At 41.2% G+C, this 22,515-nt stretch overlaps 1 protein-coding gene and 1 long non-coding RNA gene across 9 annotated transcripts in view; one reads left to right on the top strand and one right to left on the bottom strand.

The window, feature by feature from the left end:
• Positions 1–7,854, top strand: part of LOC102403713 — a 62,328-nt gene extending 54,474 nt beyond the window's left edge. For all 3 annotated transcript variants that reach the window (XR_006544599.2, XR_006544597.2, XR_006544598.2), the window contains 2 exons: positions 6,002–6,070; positions 7,471–7,854. This is a non-coding gene — a long non-coding RNA (uncharacterized LOC102403713). The remainder of the gene's footprint in view (positions 1–6,001; positions 6,071–7,470) is intronic.
• Positions 1–22,515, bottom strand: part of ZEB1 (zinc finger E-box binding homeobox 1) — a 198,414-nt gene that overhangs the window by 3,230 nt on the left and 172,669 nt on the right. For all 6 annotated transcript variants that reach the window (XM_025264296.3, XM_025264298.3, XM_025264297.3 and 3 more), the window contains 3 exons: positions 15,644–15,846; positions 11,219–11,324; positions 1,627–3,437 (listed from right to left, as the gene is read on the bottom strand). In XM_025264296.3, the coding sequence (XP_025120081.2) occupies positions 1,627–3,437; positions 11,219–11,324; positions 15,644–15,846 (2,120 nt within the window). The remainder of the gene's footprint in view (positions 1–1,626; positions 3,438–11,218; positions 11,325–15,643; positions 15,847–22,515) is intronic.

The raw sequence follows: 22,515 nt of genomic DNA, 5'->3' as shown, positions 1-22,515 counted from the left end.
TAAACTTCATTGTCTCCTTGTAAAGAGGGAGGTTTGTCCTATCACTTTTCTAAGTTTTCTAAGAGGCAAGTTGGAAAAAAAATGCAGGCAGGTCTGTGTTTTTAAACAAGAATCCTTGCTTGATGGTCAATCTTCAGAGTTTTGGGTGAGGGTTAGGGAGAAAACTGGCAGCAGGGTCTCCTGTAGGTGGAAGAATTCTGCAGGGAGCCTGCAGTGGGATTGGGCTCCTAAGATCCTGTGTCTTTCCTGAAGACTTCCATCCTAAACTCACACATTTTCCACAAGTTTAGAGGTTTCCCACAATTTCTTACAGCTTTGTAAGGTGGGAGAGGACTTCCCTGGTGGCTCAGTGGTAAAGAATCCACCTGCCAATCAGGAGATGTGGGTTCAATATCTGATGCAGGAAGATTCTCTGGAGGAGATGTCAAACCACTCCAGTATTTTTGCCTGGGAAATTCCATGCACAGGGGAGCCTGGCGGGCTATAGTCCATGGGGTCGCCAAGAGTCAGATACAACTGAGCTGAGCGACTAAACAACAAGGGGGGCGAGGTGCTGACAGACGTTTTTCCGTCCCTTGTAAGCTGCCAATGGTGTTAAAGGGACTCTCTTCATGTTATTGGGTGTCGTTAGCTGAAATTTCCCAGTTTATTCTTCAAAGGTGTGAAGAGTGTTTTATATAGTTAAAATTTAGGTTTCATGAAAAATTTAGCCATGTGAAAACTTTTTCAAGGTTACCACGATTACAGGAAGCCCCATTGGTAGCAATATTTAAGGAGACAAAAGTAGCAAAACATACTTGAACAGGATATTGTAATTATTTTACAGTCACATCTTCTTATAGTAAGTATTTGAGAAAAAGATTAAATTTATCTCTAGTATTCATTTGATTCAATCAGAAATTGATGGAAAAAATGGAGACATCAAGGTCAGTGACACAGAAAAAGCCTGGAGAGTGAAACACACAACAGTCATGCAAAATAGCTTTATCATAACTGTCATGGACTTGGAGAGTGTTACAGAGGAAAATACAAACACAGATTCACAACTGTAATTCCTCATGTATTATTATGATTGAACACTAGTTTACAGCTTAGAAAATCCTCAGTAAACTCATTAGGTGAATTCTTTATATACTTAATTTTTGTTTGCTTCATTAAAGCCTTTTATAAACAGGTTAACACAAAAAGTGAGAGCTAAGTTTGCCTGGTATAAAACATCTGTGAACAAATTTTCATTTACTAATGATCGTAAGGCAGAAACTATGACGAATTCTGCGAACTTAACTATAAAACAGAAGTCTGATTAATGAGTATTTGAATTTTACTTTCCTCTTCCATCTCTAGTTTCAAACAGTCAGTCTTATAGCTGAGACCCATCGACCCTCTTTTCAGCAAAATAATACTTAAAACCGCAGTTGAAAACTACACTCTGGATCAGTAAACAACAAAAGCCAAGATGCCACAGCAGCTAAGACACACAGTCAGCTATTTCCTTTCAAACATGACAGTTTAACAAGCTGCTTGGCTCTTTCATGCCTGGTTTTTATTAGAGAAATTCACTAAAATAAATCAAACTAGCATTTGATCAATGGATTGGGGCTGGGAGTGGTTTTTTTCCTTTTTTACCTGATTTCCACTGGGCTGGATCACCTTCAAGGGTGTTTCCTGGACCGCCGGGCTGACTGCAGTCGAGTATGTGTAGGCGACCTGGGGGATCAGGATGGTCTGCTTGTTGGCAGCCAGTGCTCGCAAGCATGGAACACTGTTCTGGTCAGTGATGGCCACGATCGTGGGTAACTGGGCAGTGACGGTAGGTATAGCAATATTTATGGGGTTGGCACTTGGTGGGATTACATTTACAACTGGTTCTGAGTCTGTAACACAACTGTCCTTTTGTGGCTCCTTTTTTGCACAAGACAAGTTCAAGGGTTCTTCCTGGACAGAATAAACACTGTTCTGGTAAACACTAGTGATAGTTGGCCTTTCCAATAACTCGCCCTGCTGCTTTGGTAGTGAAAGATCAAGAGGTTCGACCTGCGGCTCTTCCTGCGCCCCTTCTGTCGGGTATGAGTAACCCTGTGCGCTTCTGGAGGAAGAGAGGTTCAAGGGGGAAGGGGAGGAGGCGCTGCTTCTGGAACCATTGACAGCCGAGCCCCCTGGTAAGACGGGAGAGCTAGCTCTCTTCAGAGGGCTCTGGCAGTTCCCTGTGCCGTCCTGGGCTTCATCTGCATCTGCAGCCTGAGGCTGATCGTCGCTCTTGGCAGGGGTGTTGGCTTTGCCTGGTTCCGGGGAAGATGGTTCAGAAGACTGCACTGAGATCTGTCCCGCTTGCATCTTTTCAAACCACTTTTTCACTACATCCAGTGGTAGGTTCACGGAATCAGCAATTTTTGAGAGCTCTTCTGCACTTGGTTGTGCGTTCAAAGCATAATACGCTTTCAGAAGAGACAAGAGGTTCTTTAAAGGTGGCTGACTGGGAGACAAACTGCCATCTCCGGACCCCGATGGAGCGGAGGCCTCGGGCTTGGCAGCTTCTGGGGTGGGGGGCGGAGGGGGCTGGGCGGGCTGCTTCAGGTCATAGTGCTTTAGCTCCGGAAGTGCATTGAGGTCCCCGGGACAGTCGTCACACAGGAGGCACGTGCTGTCATTCCCTCCCCCTTCAAAGCTTTTGTCCTTCTCAGACTTGACAGTAAGATCTTCTGGTAACTTTTCGCTTTTGCAATTGTTGGTGGGGACTGGGGTTTCTTTTTTTAAATTCTGAGGAACAACTTGAAGTTGGCTAGGTTGTTCAAGACTGTAGTTAATGATGATTTTGGTTGTTCCATCTTGATCAACCAGAGGAAGACTGATGGCTGAAATAACAGAATGGCCGCCCTGCTGGATGGATGAAGCATTGATTGTTTCTTGTTCTTTGGATGCAAGATTGGCTTGATTATTCTCCAAAACTTGCCTGATGACGTTACCATCTACCGCCACTTTAAGTACATTCTGAATATCACTTAAATTGATACTGATGGGGGACACCAAACCCACCGTTGGCAGAACGACGGCCTGCACCACACCCTGAGGAGAACTGGTTGCCTGTAAGGGGCCACCACCACTGAAAACCCCGTTCTGTAGAGGGGCTGAACAGTTGATTCCTGAAGCAACCACTATGGGTTTGAACTCATAATCCACAGGTTCAGTTTTAATCTGGTTTACAGGGAGCTGCTCCTGCAGGGGCTTGTTCTCTATCTTCTGCCGCATCTGTGGTCGCGTGGGGCTGCCTGGAGAGGCCGAGAGCGAGGGTGAGGAGCACTGCGAGGTCTTGAGCCCTGTTCTTGGTCGCCCGTTCACAGGCATCAGGCTGATACATTTCTTACTGCTTATGTGTGAGCTGTAGGAACCAGAATGGGAAAAACGTTTCTTGCAGTTTGGGCATTCATATGGCTTCTCTCCTAAACAACAACAAAAAGTTAACATTCGTAAATTTTCACATATTCACATTTTCCCTAAAACAAGCAGTATCAATTTAAAAAGGGGGTTACCGTGTGTGCTTGTGATACACTTTTATTTAGAATCATCACTTTTAAGTTGAAAACCTACATAAATGTCAAGCACCAATAAAATGTTAGTCTGAACTACGTGCTGACCAGTAAGAGAATCCTCTCTTCAGGTGCATATAACAATTTTGTTCACTTTTAAAAGTTCAAATCTTTCTCAGATACCAAAAAATTATATCCCACTCTTTTAAGTAATTTTTTTCTTATCCTGTGTCACTAAACTATGTAATTCTCTATATTCTACTCTACTTAACCATCTATAGGAGAAATTAATATTAGACAAAAGGAAGCAAAATCTCCCATAAGGCTTAATAAGTGTGAACATCTATCCTTGACTGTATGAGTCATATGAAGAATATCTATCCTTCCTATATTCATAGGTTTCCTTGAAAAGACCTTTTTCAGTGGGGAAGAAAAGTTTAAATACAAGTATTGTTACAAGCCTTGGCTTATTAAGCTGGGATGTATGTGTGTGCTTAGTTGCTCAGTCGTGTCTGACAATTTGTGACTCCATGGGATTTTCTAGGCCAGAATACTGGAGTGGGTAGCCATTCCCTTCTCCAGGGGATCTTCCCAACCCAGGGATCGAACCCAGGTCTCCTGCATTGCAGGTGGATTCTTTACCATCTGAGCCACCAGAGAAGCCCAATACTACTGGAGTGGTAGCCTATGCCTTCTCCAGGGGAACTTCCCCACCCAGGCACTGAACCAGGGTCTCCTGCATTGCAGGCGGATTCTTTACCAGCTGAGCTATGAGGGATGTACATACTCCTACATCAGTAAGGCAGTGTTCGCTGTGTGCTCAGTTGCTCAGTTGTGTCCAGCTCTTTGCAACCCGTGGACTGCAGCCTGCCAGATTCCTCTGTCCATGGGACTCTCCAGGCACGAATACTGGAGTGGATTGCCATTTCCTCCTCCAGGGGATCTTCCCAATGTGGGAAGCAACCTGTGTCTTTTGTGCCTCCTGCACTGGTGGGTGAATTCTTTACCACTGAGCCTCTTGGCACGAAAAGCATCTTGGAGTTTCAATTTCAGTGACAGTGGTTACAGTAACTTAGAACATTTAAGTATTAAAACACAGTATACTTTTGCTGCACAAATACAACATCTTTGTGAAATGTCAGGAAAAAAAAAGAAGCTTCCTGCTTGCAGAGGCCTCAGTTACGTCACTCCCCAAGACCTTCCAGGGTACAAGGTGATCTTCTGGGTCACTACGAGTACTCTGACAGAAATTTTTGAGTTGAATGGAATATTTTCATACAACCCCATTTTTTTTTTTTTTTACTTTAGTTTGCACATGTTCTAGTTCATGAATTTATAGTCTAAAGGTACCGATGCCTCGGTTCAGGGAGGTCCAGTCTCAGTGCTGCTTACTCCCACACTTGCTGCGTGCAGGTCACAGCGCTGCTCTGAAAGCCTCTGCCAGATGAATGAGTGGCCAACTGTACAATGATGAAGTGTGGTGATGCTGCTTATCTACTCAGTGGCAAAATAAAGCTCTTTATCTCCCCCTTTCTTTTTAACGATTAAAAGGAAAGCAGCAAGAAAGCATAGGACCTGCTAGTCTTGGAATTTCAATGTTGTAAAGATTAAAACAAGGGCATTATATTTTCTCAAATGTGTCTGCATAATCAAATTAGAGTTGGAAGGAATCTAATAAAGCCCTCTAGTACAGCCTCCTTCCCAATGAAGGGTTCATTTCATATCATCCTTGGCACTGGCTCATTTCTGCTTAACCTCTTTTATTAAAAGGAGGTTACCGCCCCTGGACAGATCGGAGGAAGGCAGTCTAGTCTGGCTTTGCTGAGGGCCAGGATCTAAGTTCAGGTTCTTGCTCTGTCACATACTATGTCTATTTTCTTAACCTGTCCAAGCCTCAGTGTTTTGGTGCGTGAATAAACGTAGATGCATCCTCGCTGGACTGTTCTGCAGTTACAACAGACGATGCAGCAGAGCTCAGTGTGCCCTCAGGAACTGTTAGTGACTCCTTAGAAGAGCAACGGGACAGAGGGTCAGTACTAAGCCAGAGTTGGCCTTCCCTATTATGCTTGTTTCTGATGCCGCTTGGAGCTGGTCTAACACTTCCTCGACAAGCAAGACTTTCGATGTGATGAAGAGCTGTCCCAAGTATCCCTCAATTTCCCTCATGCAGGTTAAATGTGTCCAGGTCTTTCACACATTCCTCATCAGATGTGTTCTTCAGAACTCTTACCCACTTGTTAACTCACCTCTGAGTTTCTCCAGTTTTATCAATATCTTTCCAATGGGATGCCTGAAATGTGATTCAATACTCAAAATGCATTGGATAAAAATTTCCAGTGGGTGTAAAACAAGGGATATGGCTTTGCATTTTTTAACATTCTTAATTATTTGATGACCTTTTTACATAACTACATGCTTGTTCCCTTGCTGACTAGGAAAATAAGCATCTGTAGTATTGATTATTTCTGTCCTTACAGAGCACAGTGGGGATGGCAGTGGCTTTGGAGTCAGGAGGCCTGTGTCCCAGCTGAGTGACTGGGGACAAGGTAAGTTCTCTGAAACTCCATTTTCTCATCAGTAAAAAAGGACGAAACAGTAGCATCTACCTCCCAGGGTTACTGTGAGAGCTGCATGACTTAAAGCAGTTGAGTGTTCAGCAGGTGCGAGTTACCATTACTACTATGGGAATCACCCAGTTATTTTACTGCTGCTATAAAAAAAAGACTGCAGAACAATTATACTAAAGCCAAAGTCTATGTTAGAAAAAGCTGTGTTTCTAATTCTAACTTCATAGCTAAAGCATATCACCTCAGTTACTGACCTAGGTTAGTGTTTGTAACTACTACAACAGGAAGTTGTGCTGCTCAAAGTCTGATACATTATGCACACTGACTTTTTTCTAATGGCTAAAGTGGTGGTCAGTTGCACCTGATACAAAAGTTTTCTAGGCTGAAATGACTATCAGGCTGTGGAACAAACCCAGCTTACTTGCTGGGGAGGCTCCCCGCCTGGGTGCAGGGGCTCTTTTGCACCGTCTCTCTGGGCAGGTGCGGTGGCCTCCTCACAGCTCCTTTGCACAGCTCTCATGTGCAAAGTTCATATGGCAGTGACACACAGGACTGCAGAGGGTTCCTTCCATGGACACCAGAAGAGACCCATGCAGCTATAGGGCACATAACTTGAGGGCCCTGACCTTCAATGCCTTAAAAACTCAGCTGCAAAAAACCCCCAGAGTTTCCTGAAGGATATGAGGTTCATTCATTATTAGGTAAGAATAATAAAAAATTAAAAAAGAAAAAAACAAAACTACCTGTGGTGAATGATCATTGTTTTTTCCATTAAAAAACATTTTCCAATCTCCTATGGACTATCATTGTACAGACTATAATGAAATTGTCACAGCACTGTCTTGATATAATACTTTCTGAATGCTTACCCTCTGTTTCTGTTTATCTGGGATGACTTGGAGTAGCCCTGCTCGAAATCTCCCCTTGAAATAAACCACCAGGGAGCTGTAGACTTGGATGGTATCCACTGGGCACCCTGGGGCAGTGCTCTTTCTGAACTGCATTTTGGTGAAATATCACTGGCCTCTATGGAAGAATCTTACTTTAGAAAGAAAACACTATTGAATCCTCTGCTGTATTATTTTAAGGATATTTCTGAGGATGACGTAAATTATCTTCTGGTTTTTTCTTCTTAATGATGCTCCAAGGAACAACTTTCTCTATGGACTTCAGTATCAGAAGAGAGTTGTGCTTTTTCTCTCATCTTCTGACATCTGATCCTTTTTACCTGCAAATACTCTAGATTTCCATTACTAACTAGTTTTCTTACTTCCTAAAACCTAGGGTCTAATTTGTGGTCTCTTCTAGCATGTGCAGAGGAATTCATAGCATTCTTTTTTTTCTTTCTCATTTTAACTTCATGCCTGTCTTGCTTTAAGAGACATAAATATGAATGGACAGCAGAGCACAGGAGTCCGTGTGCCAGGACGTGGCCTGAACCTGCCTCCTCTTTCAGAGCAGCAGCACGCTGTGAGCTACTATAAAGCTCTGGACCACGAAAACACCTGAAGGGTTGCTGTAGATAGCACAGGCATTGTCACTTGATTGAAGCTGATTTTTGATGATCAGTGCAAGATTTTATGATTAGATATCTATTAACTTCTTGTTTCTGGACTTATATTTTAATGTTTTGTACGATCCGTGTTTCCCAACTGCATATAATCTGTGACTCTCTATGACTGCAATAGGACATTCATTTTTATTTACGAAATCTTGCTGTTTTATTACCCCAACTTCAACATTAAAAAATGAATTAGCTATAATCTCTATCAACAACTTCAAATCATTTCTGGTGAGAAAGTAAAGTTGCTTAGTCGTGTCTGACTCTTTGCGACCCCGTGGACTGTAGCCTGCCAGGAATCCTCCATCCATGGGATTTTCCAGGCAAGAGTACTGGAGTGGGTTGCCTTTCCTTCTCCAGGGGATCCTCCCGACTCAGGGATTGAACCTGGGTCTCCTGCATTGCAGGCAGATGCTTTTACCGTTTGAACCAGGGACGCCCTTCTGGTAAGAAGGGGGGTTATTAAAAATAAATTATTGATGTTACACCTATCCTTCTCAAACTATTTTAAAAAATTGGATAGGAAGGAATACTTGTGAACTCATTCTATGAGGCCAGCATCATCCTAATATCAAAACAAAGCACACACAAAATTGCAGGCCAATATCACTGATGAATACAGATGCAAGACTCCTTGACAAAAATATTAGCCAACCAAATTCAGTAATACAGTGAAACACCCAGGTATACCATGATCAGGTGGGATTCATCAAGGGATGAAGAATGGTTAAATATCTACAAATCAATGTGATATATACCACATTAACAAATTGAAAGTAAAAACCATATGATCTAAATAGATTCAGAAAAAGCTTTTGACAAAAGTCAATATCCATTTATGATAAAAAAAAAAACTCCCAAAGAAATGGGTACAGAAGGAACATACCTCAATGTAATAATGACCATGTATGATAAGCCCATAGCTAACATCATACTCAATGGTGAAAAGCTGAAAGCATTTCCTCTAAGATCAGGAATAAGACAAAGATATCTACTCTTGCCACTTTTATTCAACAAGGTATTGGAAGTCCTAGCCACAGTAGTCAGATAAGAAAAGAAAGAAAAGAATCCAAATTGAAAAAGAAGAAGTAAAACTGTCACTGTTTACAGATATGATACTATATACATAGACAATTCTAAAGATGCCACTAAAAACCTACTAGAGCTCATCAATGAATTTGGTAAAGTTGCCAGATATGAAATTAATGTAGAAATCTGTTGAATTTCTAGACATTAATAACAAACAAGAACGAACAATTAAGAAAATAGGTTTAATGGTTTAATGATTCTATATTGAGTCTATATCAATTCATTCATTCTGCTTATGCAATGTAATTCCTATCAAAATGCCAATGCATTTTTCACAGAACTAGAATAAATAACTCTTGAAATTTGCATGGAAACATAAAAGATGCTGAATAGCCAAAACAATCTTGAAAAAGAACAAAAGTGGAGGTATCACACGCCTCAATTTCAAACTATGCTGCAAAGCTACAGTCATTTAGCATGGTGTTGGCACAAAAGCAGATTAATAGATCTATGGAACGTAACAGAAACCACAGAAATGAACTCATAAGGGTGGTTAACTTATGGCAATATATAGTGGGGGAAAAAGCCCCTTCAATAACTGGTGTTGGGAAAACTGGACAGCTACACTCTCATACTACGCACAAAAGTAAATTTCAGATTAAAGATCTGAAACCATAAAACTTCCAGAAAAAAACACAGGCAGTAAGCTCTTTGACATAGATCTCAGTAATATATTTTTTTTACATGTCTCCTCAGGAATGGGGAATAAAAGCAAAAATAAACAAAGGGGACTACATCAAACTGAAAGACTTTTGTATAGACAAAACTATGAACAAACTGAAAGGGCCACCTACTGAATAGAAGATAGGGTTAATATCCAAAATGTCCAATGAACTCGTACAACTCAAAATCAAAAGAAGATACAACCCAATTAAAAATGGGCTGAGAATCTGAACAGATATATTTATCCAAAAAATACTTACAGAAGCCAAGAGTCACATGAAAAGATGTTCAACATCATTAATACGATATCCCCATATACCTGTCAGAATGACTATTACACACACACACAAGTGTTGGCAAGACTGTGGAGAGAAGGGAACCCTAGGTCACTGTGGGTGAGGATATAAACTGGTGCAGCCACTATGGAAAATGGTATACAGATTTCTCAACAAACTAAAAAGAAAACTACCTTTTAATCCAGCAATTCCAGTTCTGAGTATTCATCCAAAGAAAATGAAAACACTGCTTTGAAAAGATTATATATACAGCCCTGTATATATAATACATTGAAATATAATACATTCACTGCAGCATTATCTACAATAGCCAAGATAAGTCAAATCATGCTGCTTATACAGTGCTGTATGTCAGTTATATCTCAATAAAACTGGGGAAAAAAAAGTAGAGGAAAAATATCCATTGGATATATGCTAATATAATGTTAACTTATATATATATATGAAATTGATGAAAATTGTTCAGTAGCACAGGAGCTAAGAAACAGGATCCTGATGAAGATGCCAAAAGACAGCTTTGTTTTCCAGACACATTAACGTATAAAAATTTTTTAAAATGTATGAATCTCAGTTTGAGCATGTTTTAAGAGGTAACATTCTTTAGCCCTCAATGAGCAATTCAGCACAACTTCTATTAATGCAATTCCAAAATAAAACACACATATCACAAAGCCACCCAACTGTACTTTTTTTGCAGGATATTTGTAAAATCTATTAATAATTGTCAATATAATTTTCACAAAACAAGCATGTGCAGAAATCCATAATTTCCCACTCATGTTAACAGTTGTCTTTCATTGAAATTACTTAGTATTAAATAACGCATCAGAATTAACTGGGAGACAGAGTTCATAATGCAATGTGAATTTTCTTGGTTGCTTTTGGGTAAGTAAAGCCTCCAAAAAAAGGCAAATAGAGCTCTCTTTGATTGTAAGTCTCTAAAATCGACGTAATATTTTTACCATGTATTAATGTTCACTTTTCATATGAAGCTACAGCTGATGAGTAGTGCAGAACTGAGGGTGAGATGGGGGAAGCCCGTTTTCCGTGAAACCCCCTCTTGTGCCACAGTTCCCACCCCTCCTTGTGCTGCCCTCTCCCACAATCCCCATGGTGCACCATGCCATTTCCTATCTTGAGTTTCATCTCTCCTCTTATGGAAAGAACATCTTCATCTCCTCCTCTCCTTGTGCACACGCTTTATCATTCCCTTGTTAACTGTGCAACAGAGGCAATGAAATGAACATTCACCGAAAAGCTCGTGTCTCAGGTTGTACATCTTGTAAAATGCTATATTCTTATTAGGAAATTCAAAGTGTGTCCTCTTAGCTTGATATACTTTAGCCAAAGAGTCAGATCCCAATAAAATACCATTTATAAGCAGAAAATGTCTCCATATTAGTGTTTATCCCAAAACAACTGCAGAGTTTCTAACCATATGTGTAGCTCACATGTGATATTAATTTACTATCATAATCACTATGATATTCAAGGTAGACAAAGAAAACAAATATTTACCACTGTGGATTCTTAAGTGCTCTTTTAGATGGTGTTTGTATTTGAAAGCTTTTCCACATTCAGTGCACTTGAATTTACGATTACCCCCAGACTGCGTCACATGTCTCTGTAAGAAAGAATTGGTATTTTATTTATAAAGCAAAAAAGCTTTAGACATAAAGAACATTCAATCTGCTAAAAGTAATGTTTGGGTGGTTCTTTTGTTTCTTAAAGGCCTCAAATCGTAGCAGTCACAAAAATCTAACACTGGGAATGTTACCAAAAAGGAAGAGGACAGTGGCAACAGAATTTTGACATAAAGGAAAATCTCCACTTCCCAGTTTAAAGAATCAGAAGCACTCTATGATGCAATACAGCATTTAGCAAAAATACATACTTGACCAGGAACTAGAGATCATTTCCCTCTCCTGCACTCTAATTGACAGGTAAAGAAACCATGGTCCAGAACGTCCAGGAATCTGTCTCAAGCACACTTACTAAACAGAAGAACAAGGTCTCCTGAACAGAAGAAAAGGCTGGGGCTTTTTCAGGACTTTATCCTCTCTAGTAAGTTTGGTATTTCCAAAATCTTAATCTGATGATTTAAAAAATACGAGGGAGAGGGTGGGAAGATTTGGGAGAATGGCATTGAAACATGTAAAATATCATGTATGAAATGAGTTGCCAGTCCAGGTTCGATGCACGATACTGGATGCTTGTGGCTAGTGCACTGGGATGACCCAGAGGGATGGTATGGGGAGGGAGGAGGGTTCAGGGTGGGGAACACATGTATACCTGTGGCGGATTCATTTTAATATTTGGCAAAACTAATACAATTATGTAAAGTTTAAAAATAAAAAAAAAAAAATACTTCCCTCTTTTCAGTCAAATATGGATTACTGTAATAGCTTTCTGTCTGGTTTATCAAACTCCCACTTTTACATACTTCAAATTAATTCTGCATCCTTTATTCGTCTTACAAAAGCAGTGTTTGAGCTGAATTATGTGATACATTCTACTCATAAATTTCTAGAGGATTCCTGTTCACCCCTGGGCACAGATTCTAAGGCTACAGATGCCAAGTTTATAGCCCTGAGTTTCCAGGCTTCTTCAGCAGGAGTCCACATCTCATCATCCAGTGAGTCCCACCTTCTGCACATACACCGCTCTTCACCTCTGCCTCTATTGATACCATCCCTTATTTCCTGGCTACGTTTCCCCTTAATTGTGACTGTTAAGACTCTACCCATCGTTCAAAGGCTCCAGTTCTGCTTGTTCTAACTGCAATCTCCCTTCTGTCCTTCACACAGGAAGGACAGAGAATGAGCGTGAAGTATGTGTCAGGCTCTACTTCACCCAAACCCCTGGCTTTGAAATTGCATACATGGCACCAACTCCAAACAGCTCTCTCTAGGTCTCTCCTCTCTCCATTCCAGACTCGCACAGCTTCCTCCACGTCCCCCCTGAACAGTAACAGGCATCTGCTAAGAGGACTACACTGACCTCTTCATTTCTCTCCTGGAAATTAGCTCCTCCTCTCCTGTTTTTTGGGGGCTTAATCCACCTGCAGTGCAGGAGACCAGGGTTCGATCCCTGGGTGGGGAGGATCAAATGGCTACTCACTGCAGTATTCTTGCCTGGAGAATTCCATGGACAGAGGAGCCTGATGGGCTAGTCCATGGGGGTCACAAAGAGTTGGACACAACTAAGTAACTAACACTTACTTACTCCTGTTTCTTACCTTTGTGAGTAAACCCCTCATTTATCTGATCGTTGCTTAGGCCCTAATTTGGAGGAATCCTGGTCCCTCTCTTTCCCTGAGACCCTTATCCAATCCCTCAGCAAGCCAGCCTGCAGCCACCATCCTCATGACATCACATCTGTCACACCAGTGCCTCTGGCCTGGGTTACAGCCACAGCCCTTAGGTGTGCTTCCTGCTTCCTTCTTGTCTCTCTCCATCTACTCTCCAACCCACAGATCACCTGGCCTAAAAATAAGCCATAAACACAAAATTCAGTACCTTTCAAATGCTTCCCTATAATACTTTAGAATAAAATCACAGGCCTTAGCCACGGCTCATACAGAGGCCTCATCATCTGCCTCCTCCCTACCCAGCCTCTTCATTTTTCTCCCCTTCGTGCACCCTGGCTGCCTGCTGTTCCTTGGCTTCTGCCTGAGGCCTTCACGCTCCTCTGCTCCCTCTGCACAGAAGGCCCTTCTCTCAGTCATTCTGTGACTGGCTCCCTCACTTCACCCAAGTCCAGATTCAGATGTCCTAGTCTCAGAAAGGTCTCTCTACTCTATTTAAAAAAAAAAAGCAGCTTCCGCCACTTTCTATCCTCTTTGCTTTGTCTTCTTCATTCTACCTGTGTTTATATTTTACATCTGTTTTCTCTCACCTATAAGACACACCCGCTACTGTCAGGGACTTGCTCATTTCACTACTGTGTCTTAAACACCTACAACAGGCCTTACACAGAATCAAAACTCAGATATCTGTTGCATGAATAAGACAACATGGAAATGCTTACCTTGATTTCCAGAGGCCAGCAAGGTGGACGCTCTGCCTCCTAACCTAAACGGTTCCCAATTATACCCCTCATGTTGCTGGCCTCCACATTCTATCATGGCTCCTTTCTGACCTTGGTCTGACCACATATTTCACATATGAAACTGACCGGCTACCTTTACCTCCCTCAGAGAAAGCCTCACACACACAGTGGCCTTCATGATCATCAGAGATCTTACAACTTATTTTTCTCACAGCATCTCCTGCTTTCCCTCCAGTTCTCCCTGTCCTTTGAGGCTCCTTCCTTTGACAAGGGCCCTTGGGGTGGAGAGGATGTGGGGGCAGCAGTTGCAGGATAGCTCTGCTCCCAAATGTCACCTGAACAGCCCCTGTCCCAGGGCCTGTCTACACTGTGGTCACATCCCCAGGGCCTGTCTACCCTGTGGCCACGTCCCCAGGGCCTGTCTACCCTGTGGCCACGTCCCCAGGGCCTGTCTACTCTGTGGTCACGTCCCCAGGGCCTGTCTACACTGTGGCCATGTCCCCAGGGCTCGTCTACACTGTGGCCACATCTCCAGGGCCTGTCTACACTGTGGCCATGTCCCCAGGGCCTGTCTACACTGGCATCAGGTGCCCAGGGCTCATCTACACTGTGGCCATGTCCCCAGGGCCTGTCTACACTGGGGTCACGTCCCCAGGGCCCACCCACACTGTGGTCAGGTTGGGACACCGGGGTGCCAAGAGCATGCTTCTGTTCTGTCCCTGACGAGACTCATTCAGGGCAGATGAGAAGATGGGGTTTGTCTTCTGTGGGTGAGTTTCCTCCTCATGGCACTCACTCCCAACCCCAAGTGCTCCTTTGTGGACTGAAGCGCTGACCTCCCCAAGGAAAAGCTGGCCCTGTGCTCATGCCTGCCTGTACACTCCACACCCCGTGATTTCATGAGTATTGTCACCAGGGTCCTGGGGAGACAGGCTGACCCATTCTCATCACTGTTCTCTTACACATTTTGGCCTGGTTTTTGGTTGAGCCATCAAAGCCAAGAGGGTAACACGCGCTCCCTGGGGTCAGTGACATGGGTACACATGGAGCAGACTCTTACACTCAGGTAACAGGATTCCAAGTCTTTTGACAGTAGAGATTGGACACGTGCCCCAAGCACAGCACACAACTTCAACATACCGTGCGCTGCTGAACACTTATTTGATTTTTAAATCTAGATTAACCAGATATTGATTTGATTATTTACAGTTGACCTTACAAAAGCAGAACTGGCAAAAACGTTTCTGACTTTAATCCTTAAGTTCAGAGCCAGCAACGTAACTTAAGGATAGTCTTGGTTTATACTTCTAGAAATTGAGGCAAAGTGACATAGAAACAGAATAAAACCATATGAAAAATTGAGTCCTCAGATTAAAAATGATTCAGTCTAAACTTTAGCTTCTTAAGAGGCAACTTCCCTTACATGGGAAAAAGCCACAGTAGCTTATACTGATGATAATCAGTGTTTCACGAAAAATTAAACTTGATTATTGTTTGATTTTCTCCTCTACTTGGTCAGTAGTAAGTCATGTGGTTTATTAAATGGTATTTATTTTTCTACATTGAACATTTTAGTAGAATGCATTTTGAAATCCAGTTATAAACTTGACATATTTGTTATGATATAAGCCAAATAACTGAGTTGAAAGGGACCTTGTCTAAAAATAAAAAATGTAGTCACTTCTAAAATAGTGTTCATAGTTGTTTACATGTGCGTTTAAACTCAGAAATGACCCGATCATCCAAACGAATAATCACTGTCCTTTTTACAAGGCTGCAGACCAGACACTGTCTGGTATAGCCCCTTAATCTTTCAGTGTGTGAGAGCTTGCCTTCCATGGAGTGAGGAGTTCTCGGTGTGGACAGTGGGTGAATCTGAGTCATGCCACTTACCTGCTCTCGTCCTGATTTGTGGGACGTCATGTGGCGCTCGAGCTGGGTTCTGTATGCAAACGTGTAACTGCACAGGGAGCAGCTGAAGTTGTCTTCATTCTTCTCGTGGCGATACTTAATGTGTTCTTTCAGAGAGGTAAAGCGTTTATATCCTCTGTCACAGTACGGACAGGTGAGCAACTGGGAAAATGCATCTGGTGTTCCTGTGAAACAAGAATTGTATGTTTTAAAGATGTTCCCAAAGTAGCACCAAAGAGCCCACCGAGGCCCTCTGCTGTGTGCCAGATATTGTGCTTTGTAGCTGATCCTCAAAACCAACACACTGATGTGTCTCTGTTTTATAAAGAGAGGACATGATGCCCAGAAATGGTTAAATTACTTCCAAGTCACACAGCCTGTGAACAATGAAGTTGAGAGTCAAATGCAAGCTGACTTTAAAGTCTCATATCTTTCTCACTAAAACATAATTCTTCCCTTCTTTTGTATGGTTAATTAGACAAAGAAAACAAAAGCAAAATTATAATGCAGGTCATCGTTGTGAATGTATACACATGAAAGGGGTTTGGTACACAATAACCATCTTTCTACAAAGGTAACAATGTCATCATTAGTTACTGAATGTTCATTCTTTCAAATCTGAAAAATGTCACTACAGTCATCAGAGAGTAAGCAGCATACAGTTAGAGCAAGTTTCTAAGGCTCCCCTGCAGGTGAGTGTGGAGGACGTAGTGGAGGAGGTGTGAGGAGCCGTGGGGGCTGGACTGAGGGCCGGCCACTGAGATGCTCCTGCATCTTCATGTTCTTTCCCCTCCCGAGACACACCAGCACACTTCTTGTTTAGTTTCAGATGGATGACTATTAGGATAGCTTTCAGAAAATAAGCCATTATAGATAAACTGTAGTTCAGAGAATGAACTACATATTTTTAGTACATGGAAACATCTAAGCCTTCCAATCTTAAAATGTAATACCACTTGGCCAATATTAACTACATTTCTATATTGGATTTACTTCTTCAAAGAAAAAAGTTCCTAAGTCACATCTTGCTATAAATGTTATCTTAACTTTATTTTTAACTTCTTATAGAAAAACAGACCACCAGAGAAAATGTCATAATGTTTACTTCATCAAGCTGTCACTGTTACTGAAATTCAAGTCCATATAAATTAAATGTCTTGTTCAAGGACAAGCCCGCAAAGAACAGGCTGAACACCTGACTCTACATAGCTAAGTACACTGAAATATATATCAAATATATGAATAAAGTCAAACAACCAAGACCCCAAAGTTTATGATGGTATCTTCCGTTATCAGCTAGCAAGGCACCTGGAACCAGAGACTTTTCCAGTGGTGATGACTCTGACATGACCCACTTCTCTGGGGACTAGACTAGCCCCGTGAGGACATCGGGGGAATCCTGCTGTGTTCTAACATCGACTTCCTGTTTGTACAGCGTTTGGGACACTCCCCTCGCCTGGCGACGCTGCTGCCCTCGGCTGGTTCCAGGGGCTGAGGTCAGAGGCCCCGTGACAGGTGTTTTATCGTCAGCACCACAGTTGGTTTGCTTCCACCAGTCAAGCTGCCCTGAACTCCTGTGTCATAAGCTGTCTGCTCGGCATTTCATTCTATTTTCTTGTCTTCATGATTAATTCTTGTAATTAATGTACAAAATACTAATAATTTTATAAAATGGCAAGTTGCTCATATTTAAACAGCAAATTCTTTTCATAAATATCTATTGAATATTCTCACACATATGAGATATGAACTTATTATTTTAGGCCAACAGCATAAAACAATGAAAAATAAATCTAAATATTTAACATAAGTTTATAGAATGAACAGGCTTAAAAGTTAAAATTTTTGTTTTTGTTTTTAAAAAATCGTTTTTTTTTAAACTCACCTTTTAGCAATGAAGACCTTTAAGGAATAGATGTTTCTTTTTAGAATTCCTATAATACACCTATGGTAGGAATTCAGTACTAAAAAATCCACCCTATGTCTGACCACTTTCGAACTATAATTTCTTTATGAGTCTGTGATCATTTATGAATCTGTGACCATAAATAAACTTACTTAAAAAGCATTTTAAATTTCTGTGGCTTAAACTTCCTTTAGTGGCAGACTGATACAAAACCTGTGAAAAAACCTCCTTGATTTGTTCCCACTGAACCAGAATTTTGACAAATCAACCTGCTGGAATACAGCTCCCCTGTTTACAACTTATGAAGTACAGGATGGTATGTTTAATTTACTAAAACAGTAAAAACCTAAGTGCTTCTGAAGAGAATTACGTTTTCATGGCAAGAGACGTTGCTGGTGTGACAGCATGCCTACTGAGGAATCTGGATTAGCAGCTACACTGCATCACATGCCTGGAGGTAATGAACACCTGAAGGAAAACCGCTGTATACTTCAAATGTTGTACTGATGCGGAGTGACTAAGGCTCCAATTCTTACGGGACTTCACTGCACTGATTTGTTACGATGGACTTGAACAAAGCTGAGTTTTCATTATTTCACTGAGGCTTTTTGAAATTCTGTTTGTTACATTAAAATTTTACATGTTTATAAATATCTGTATTTTAAGGTTTTATATTTCCCTTTCATATTTATTGTAACCTGCTGCTGCTTCAGGTGAAATGTTAACACATTTTCTTTAAAAGAAAAAAAAAATCCAGGAAACAAACAAAAAAAACAGTAGGCAAGCAGGCCCTACAGAATTATGATGCTAATAACTATGGACTCGACAAATCTGCAAATAGATCAACAGAACACATATTATTAAAACTGAACTGCAGTGTCCTCAGGCTAACTGTCATTTTCAGAAATGTGTCCTTTTGCCACACTGAAGGAAAGAATTCCTAGAGTACCCTACTTCTCTTTCCTTTGTCACCAAATTATTTACAGAAATCCTACCTATTCTGGAGTGAAAGCTTTCTTTCTGATCTTTTTCACAGCTGATTTCCTAATTTAAGGAAGGGACAGTTGACTTTCTGTAATGGAATCTGATTTGTTTTCTGATCACCCTTGTAGATTTCCTTCAAAAATTGGAAAGTTGATTGATACTGTACCATTTACATTAGCACCAAAATGCTGAAATGATTAGGCATAAATCTAACAAAATATGTATAAGATTTATTTGAGGAAAACTACAAAACTCTGATAAGTGAAATGAAAGCACTTGATAAAGACAAAGATATTCCATGTTCAAGGATAAGGAGACTCAATACTATCAGGATGTCAGTTCTTCCCAACTAGATATTCATATTCAGTGCAGTCCCAATCAAGTTATTTTATGGATATTGACAAAAATTCTAAACTCACATGGAGAGGCAAGAGACCCAGAAGAGGCAACATAACACTGAAGGCAAGAATAACGGGAGACCGACACTACCTGTCTTCAAGGCTTACTACATAACTTTAATAATTAAGATAGTGTGGTGTTGGCGAGAGAACAGATAAATGGATCAGTGGAATGGAGTACAGGTGAGCCCAGAGAGTGAATGCAATACAATGGAGCAAAGACAGTCTTTTCACAAACTGTAATGGAACAACTGGACATCCACACACAAAAATATGAACGTAAACACAGACCTTACACCCTTCACAAAAATTAACTCAAAAAGGATCACAGGCCTAACTATAAAATGCAAAATGAGTAAGACACAGGCTATAACAGAAGAAAACCTATACCAACTTGGGTATTGTAATGCCTGTTTGGATACCAAAGGCATGAGTCATGAAAGGCATAATTGATAAGCTGGACTTAGCTGAGAATGTTCTGCCCCATGAGATAAGACAATAAGGGAGTTAGACGATAAACCACAGACTGGGAAAACTATTTACAAATGACAGAGTTGAAGAAGGACTACTATCCAAAATACACAAAGAATCCTTAAAACTCAACAGTAAGAAATCAAATAATTCAATAATAGGTCAAATCATACCCCCATTCCTCATCCATCTTCATGAGAGAGAATAAGGGAATCACCATTGCAGTGTTGAGTTCAAGAATATGCGCCTAAGATTAAAGTAAGCCCAGAGGACAAGATGGAGGAGTAAGGACCTGAGCTTACCGCCTCTCAAGAAGATGCCCAAATCACAACTAACTGCTGAACAGCCAACAGCAAAAAAGGCTGGAACCTACCAGAAAACATATTCTACTTCCAAAGACACAGAAGAGGCCATAAGGAGATGGTGTAAGGGGTGTATTCACAATACAACTCAACTCCATTCCTGCTGGGTGGGTGACGCATATACTAGAAAGTAACCATATTGCAGAGGTTCTCCCACAGGAACGAGAGTTCTGAGCCCTATATCAGGCTCCTGAGTCTGGAGATCTGGCATCAGGGGGATGAGACCCCAGAGCATTTGATTTTTAAGGCCAATGGGGCTTGATCACAGGAACTTCAAAAAATTGAGGAAAAGAGAAGTAACATGCTTAAGGGGCACACACAAGGTATTGGGCACGCTGGGACACAAGGGAAAAAGCAGTGATTTCAGAGGAGCCTGGGCCAGACCTACCTGTTGGGACAACATTAAATGTACCCACATTCACATTATAGTGGTCCTAGAAGAAGAGAGAGAAAGGGCCTGAGAAAATATTTGAAGAGATTAATAGCTGAAAACTTCCCTAACATGGGAAAGGAAATAGTCACCTAAGTCCAGGAAGCACAGATAAACCCAGGATAAACCCAAGGAGGAACATGCCAAGACATATTAATCAACTTGATAAAAAATTAAAGAGAGGATAGCACTGAAACATGTATATTACCATATGTGAAATAGATTGCCAGTCCAGGTTCGATGCATGAGACAGGGTGCTCAGGGCTGGTGCACTGGGATGACCCTGAGAGAGGGGATGGGGAGGGAAGTGGGAGAGGGGTTCGGGATGGGGGACACATGTACACCCATGGCTGATTCATGTGAATGTATGGCAAAAACCACTACAATATTGTAAAGTAATTAGCCTCCAATTAAAATAAATTAATTAATTAAAAAATTAAAGAGAAAATATTAAAAGCAACAAGGGAAAAGCAACAAATAACATACAAGGGAGTCCCCATAAGGTTATTAGCTGATTTTTTAGCAGAAACCCTAGAGGCCAGAAGGCAGTGGCAACGTATTTTTAAAGGGGTGAAAGGGAAAATCCTGTCACCAAGAATATTCAGCAAAGCTCTGATTTCGACAGAGAAGTAAAAAATTTTACAGACAAGCAAAAGCTAATTTGGCACCACCAAACAAACCAGTTTTACAATAACTGATAAAGAAACTTCTTCAGGGGGAAAAGAAAAGCCTACAACTATAAACAAGACAATTATGAATGGGAAAGTCACTGGTTAGGGCAAACATACAGTAAAGGTAGGAAATCATCCACACACAAACATGGCATCAAAATCAGCAATCGTGAGAAGAGAAGAGTACAACGCAGGATATTGGAAATGCATTTGAAATTAAGAGACCAGCAACTTAAAACTATCTAGTATATATACAGACTGCTTTAGCAAAACCTTGCAGGAACTGCAAACCAAAAATCTACAACAGACATATGCACAAAAAGGAAAAAGGAATCCCAACACAACACTAAAGATAGTCATCAAATCACAAGAGAACCAAAGAGGAAGGGAAGAAGAAAGATCTACAAAAACAAACCACCCAACAAACAGCTCATGCAACTCAGCTGTTCTTTTAACAATGCAATCAAAAAATGGGCAAAAAATCTAAATGGACAATTCTACAAAGAAGACATACAGACAGCTAAAAGGCACACAAAAAGAAGCTCAACATTATTAATTACTAGAGAAATGCAAATCAAAACTACAATTAGGTATCACTTCACAGCAGTCAGAATGGCTATCATCAAAAAATCTACAAACAATAAATGCCTAAATCCACAAAAACAATCCCCAAAGTAACAAAACAGCAATAAGAATATATATATCATCAATTACCTCAAATATAAATAGATTAAATGCTCTAACCAAAAGATTGGCTGAATGGATACAAAGATAAGACCCATATATATGCAGTCTACAAGAGACCCAAATCACAGTAGATGATGACTGCAGCCATGACATTAAAAGACGCTTGCTCCTTGGAAGGAAAGCTATGGCAAACCTAGAGAGCATATTAAAAAGACATCGCTTTGCTGACAAAGGTTCGTATAGTCAAAGCTATGGTTTTTTCAATAGTCATGTATGGACATGAGAGCTGGACCATAAAAAGGCTGAGTGCCAAAGAATTGATGCCTTCTAAATGTTGGGAGGGACTGGGGGCAGGAGGAAAAGGAGATGACAGAGGATGAGATGGCTGGATGGCATCGACTCGATGGACGTGAGTTTGAGTGAACTCTGGGAGATGGTGATGGACAGGGAGGCCTGGCGTGCTGCGATTCATGGGGTCGCAAAGAGTTGGACACGACTGAGCAACTGAACTGAACTGAACTGAATTGTGGTGCTGGATAAGACTCTTGAGAGTGCCCTGGACTGCAAGAAGATCAAACCAGTCAATTCTAAAGGAAGTTAATCCTGAATATCCATTGGAAGGACTGATGCTGACGCTCCAATACTCTGACTACCTGATGCAAAGAGCCGACTCATTAGGAAAGACTCAGATGCCAGGAAAGAAGGAAGGCAAAAGGAGAAGCAGGTGGCAAAGGATGAGATGAGATAGCATCACTGACTCAATGGCCATAATCTGAGCAAACTCCAGGAGGTAGTGAAGGACAGGGAAGCCTGGCGTGCTGCAGTCCATGTGACTGCAGAGAGTCAGACACAACTTACTGACTGAATACACACACACACACACACACACACACTCACGACCCACTTCAGATCTAGGGATACATACAGATTAGAAAAGACAGTCTC

Source organism: Bubalus bubalis, chromosome 14 (assembly GCF_019923935.1).
Source record: "Bubalus bubalis isolate 160015118507 breed Murrah chromosome 14, NDDB_SH_1, whole genome shotgun sequence".
NCBI lineage: Eukaryota > Metazoa > Chordata > Mammalia > Artiodactyla > Bovidae > Bubalus > Bubalus bubalis.
Note: the sequence above shows the minus strand (reverse complement) of the source record. Positions and strands in the feature narration are given on the sequence as shown.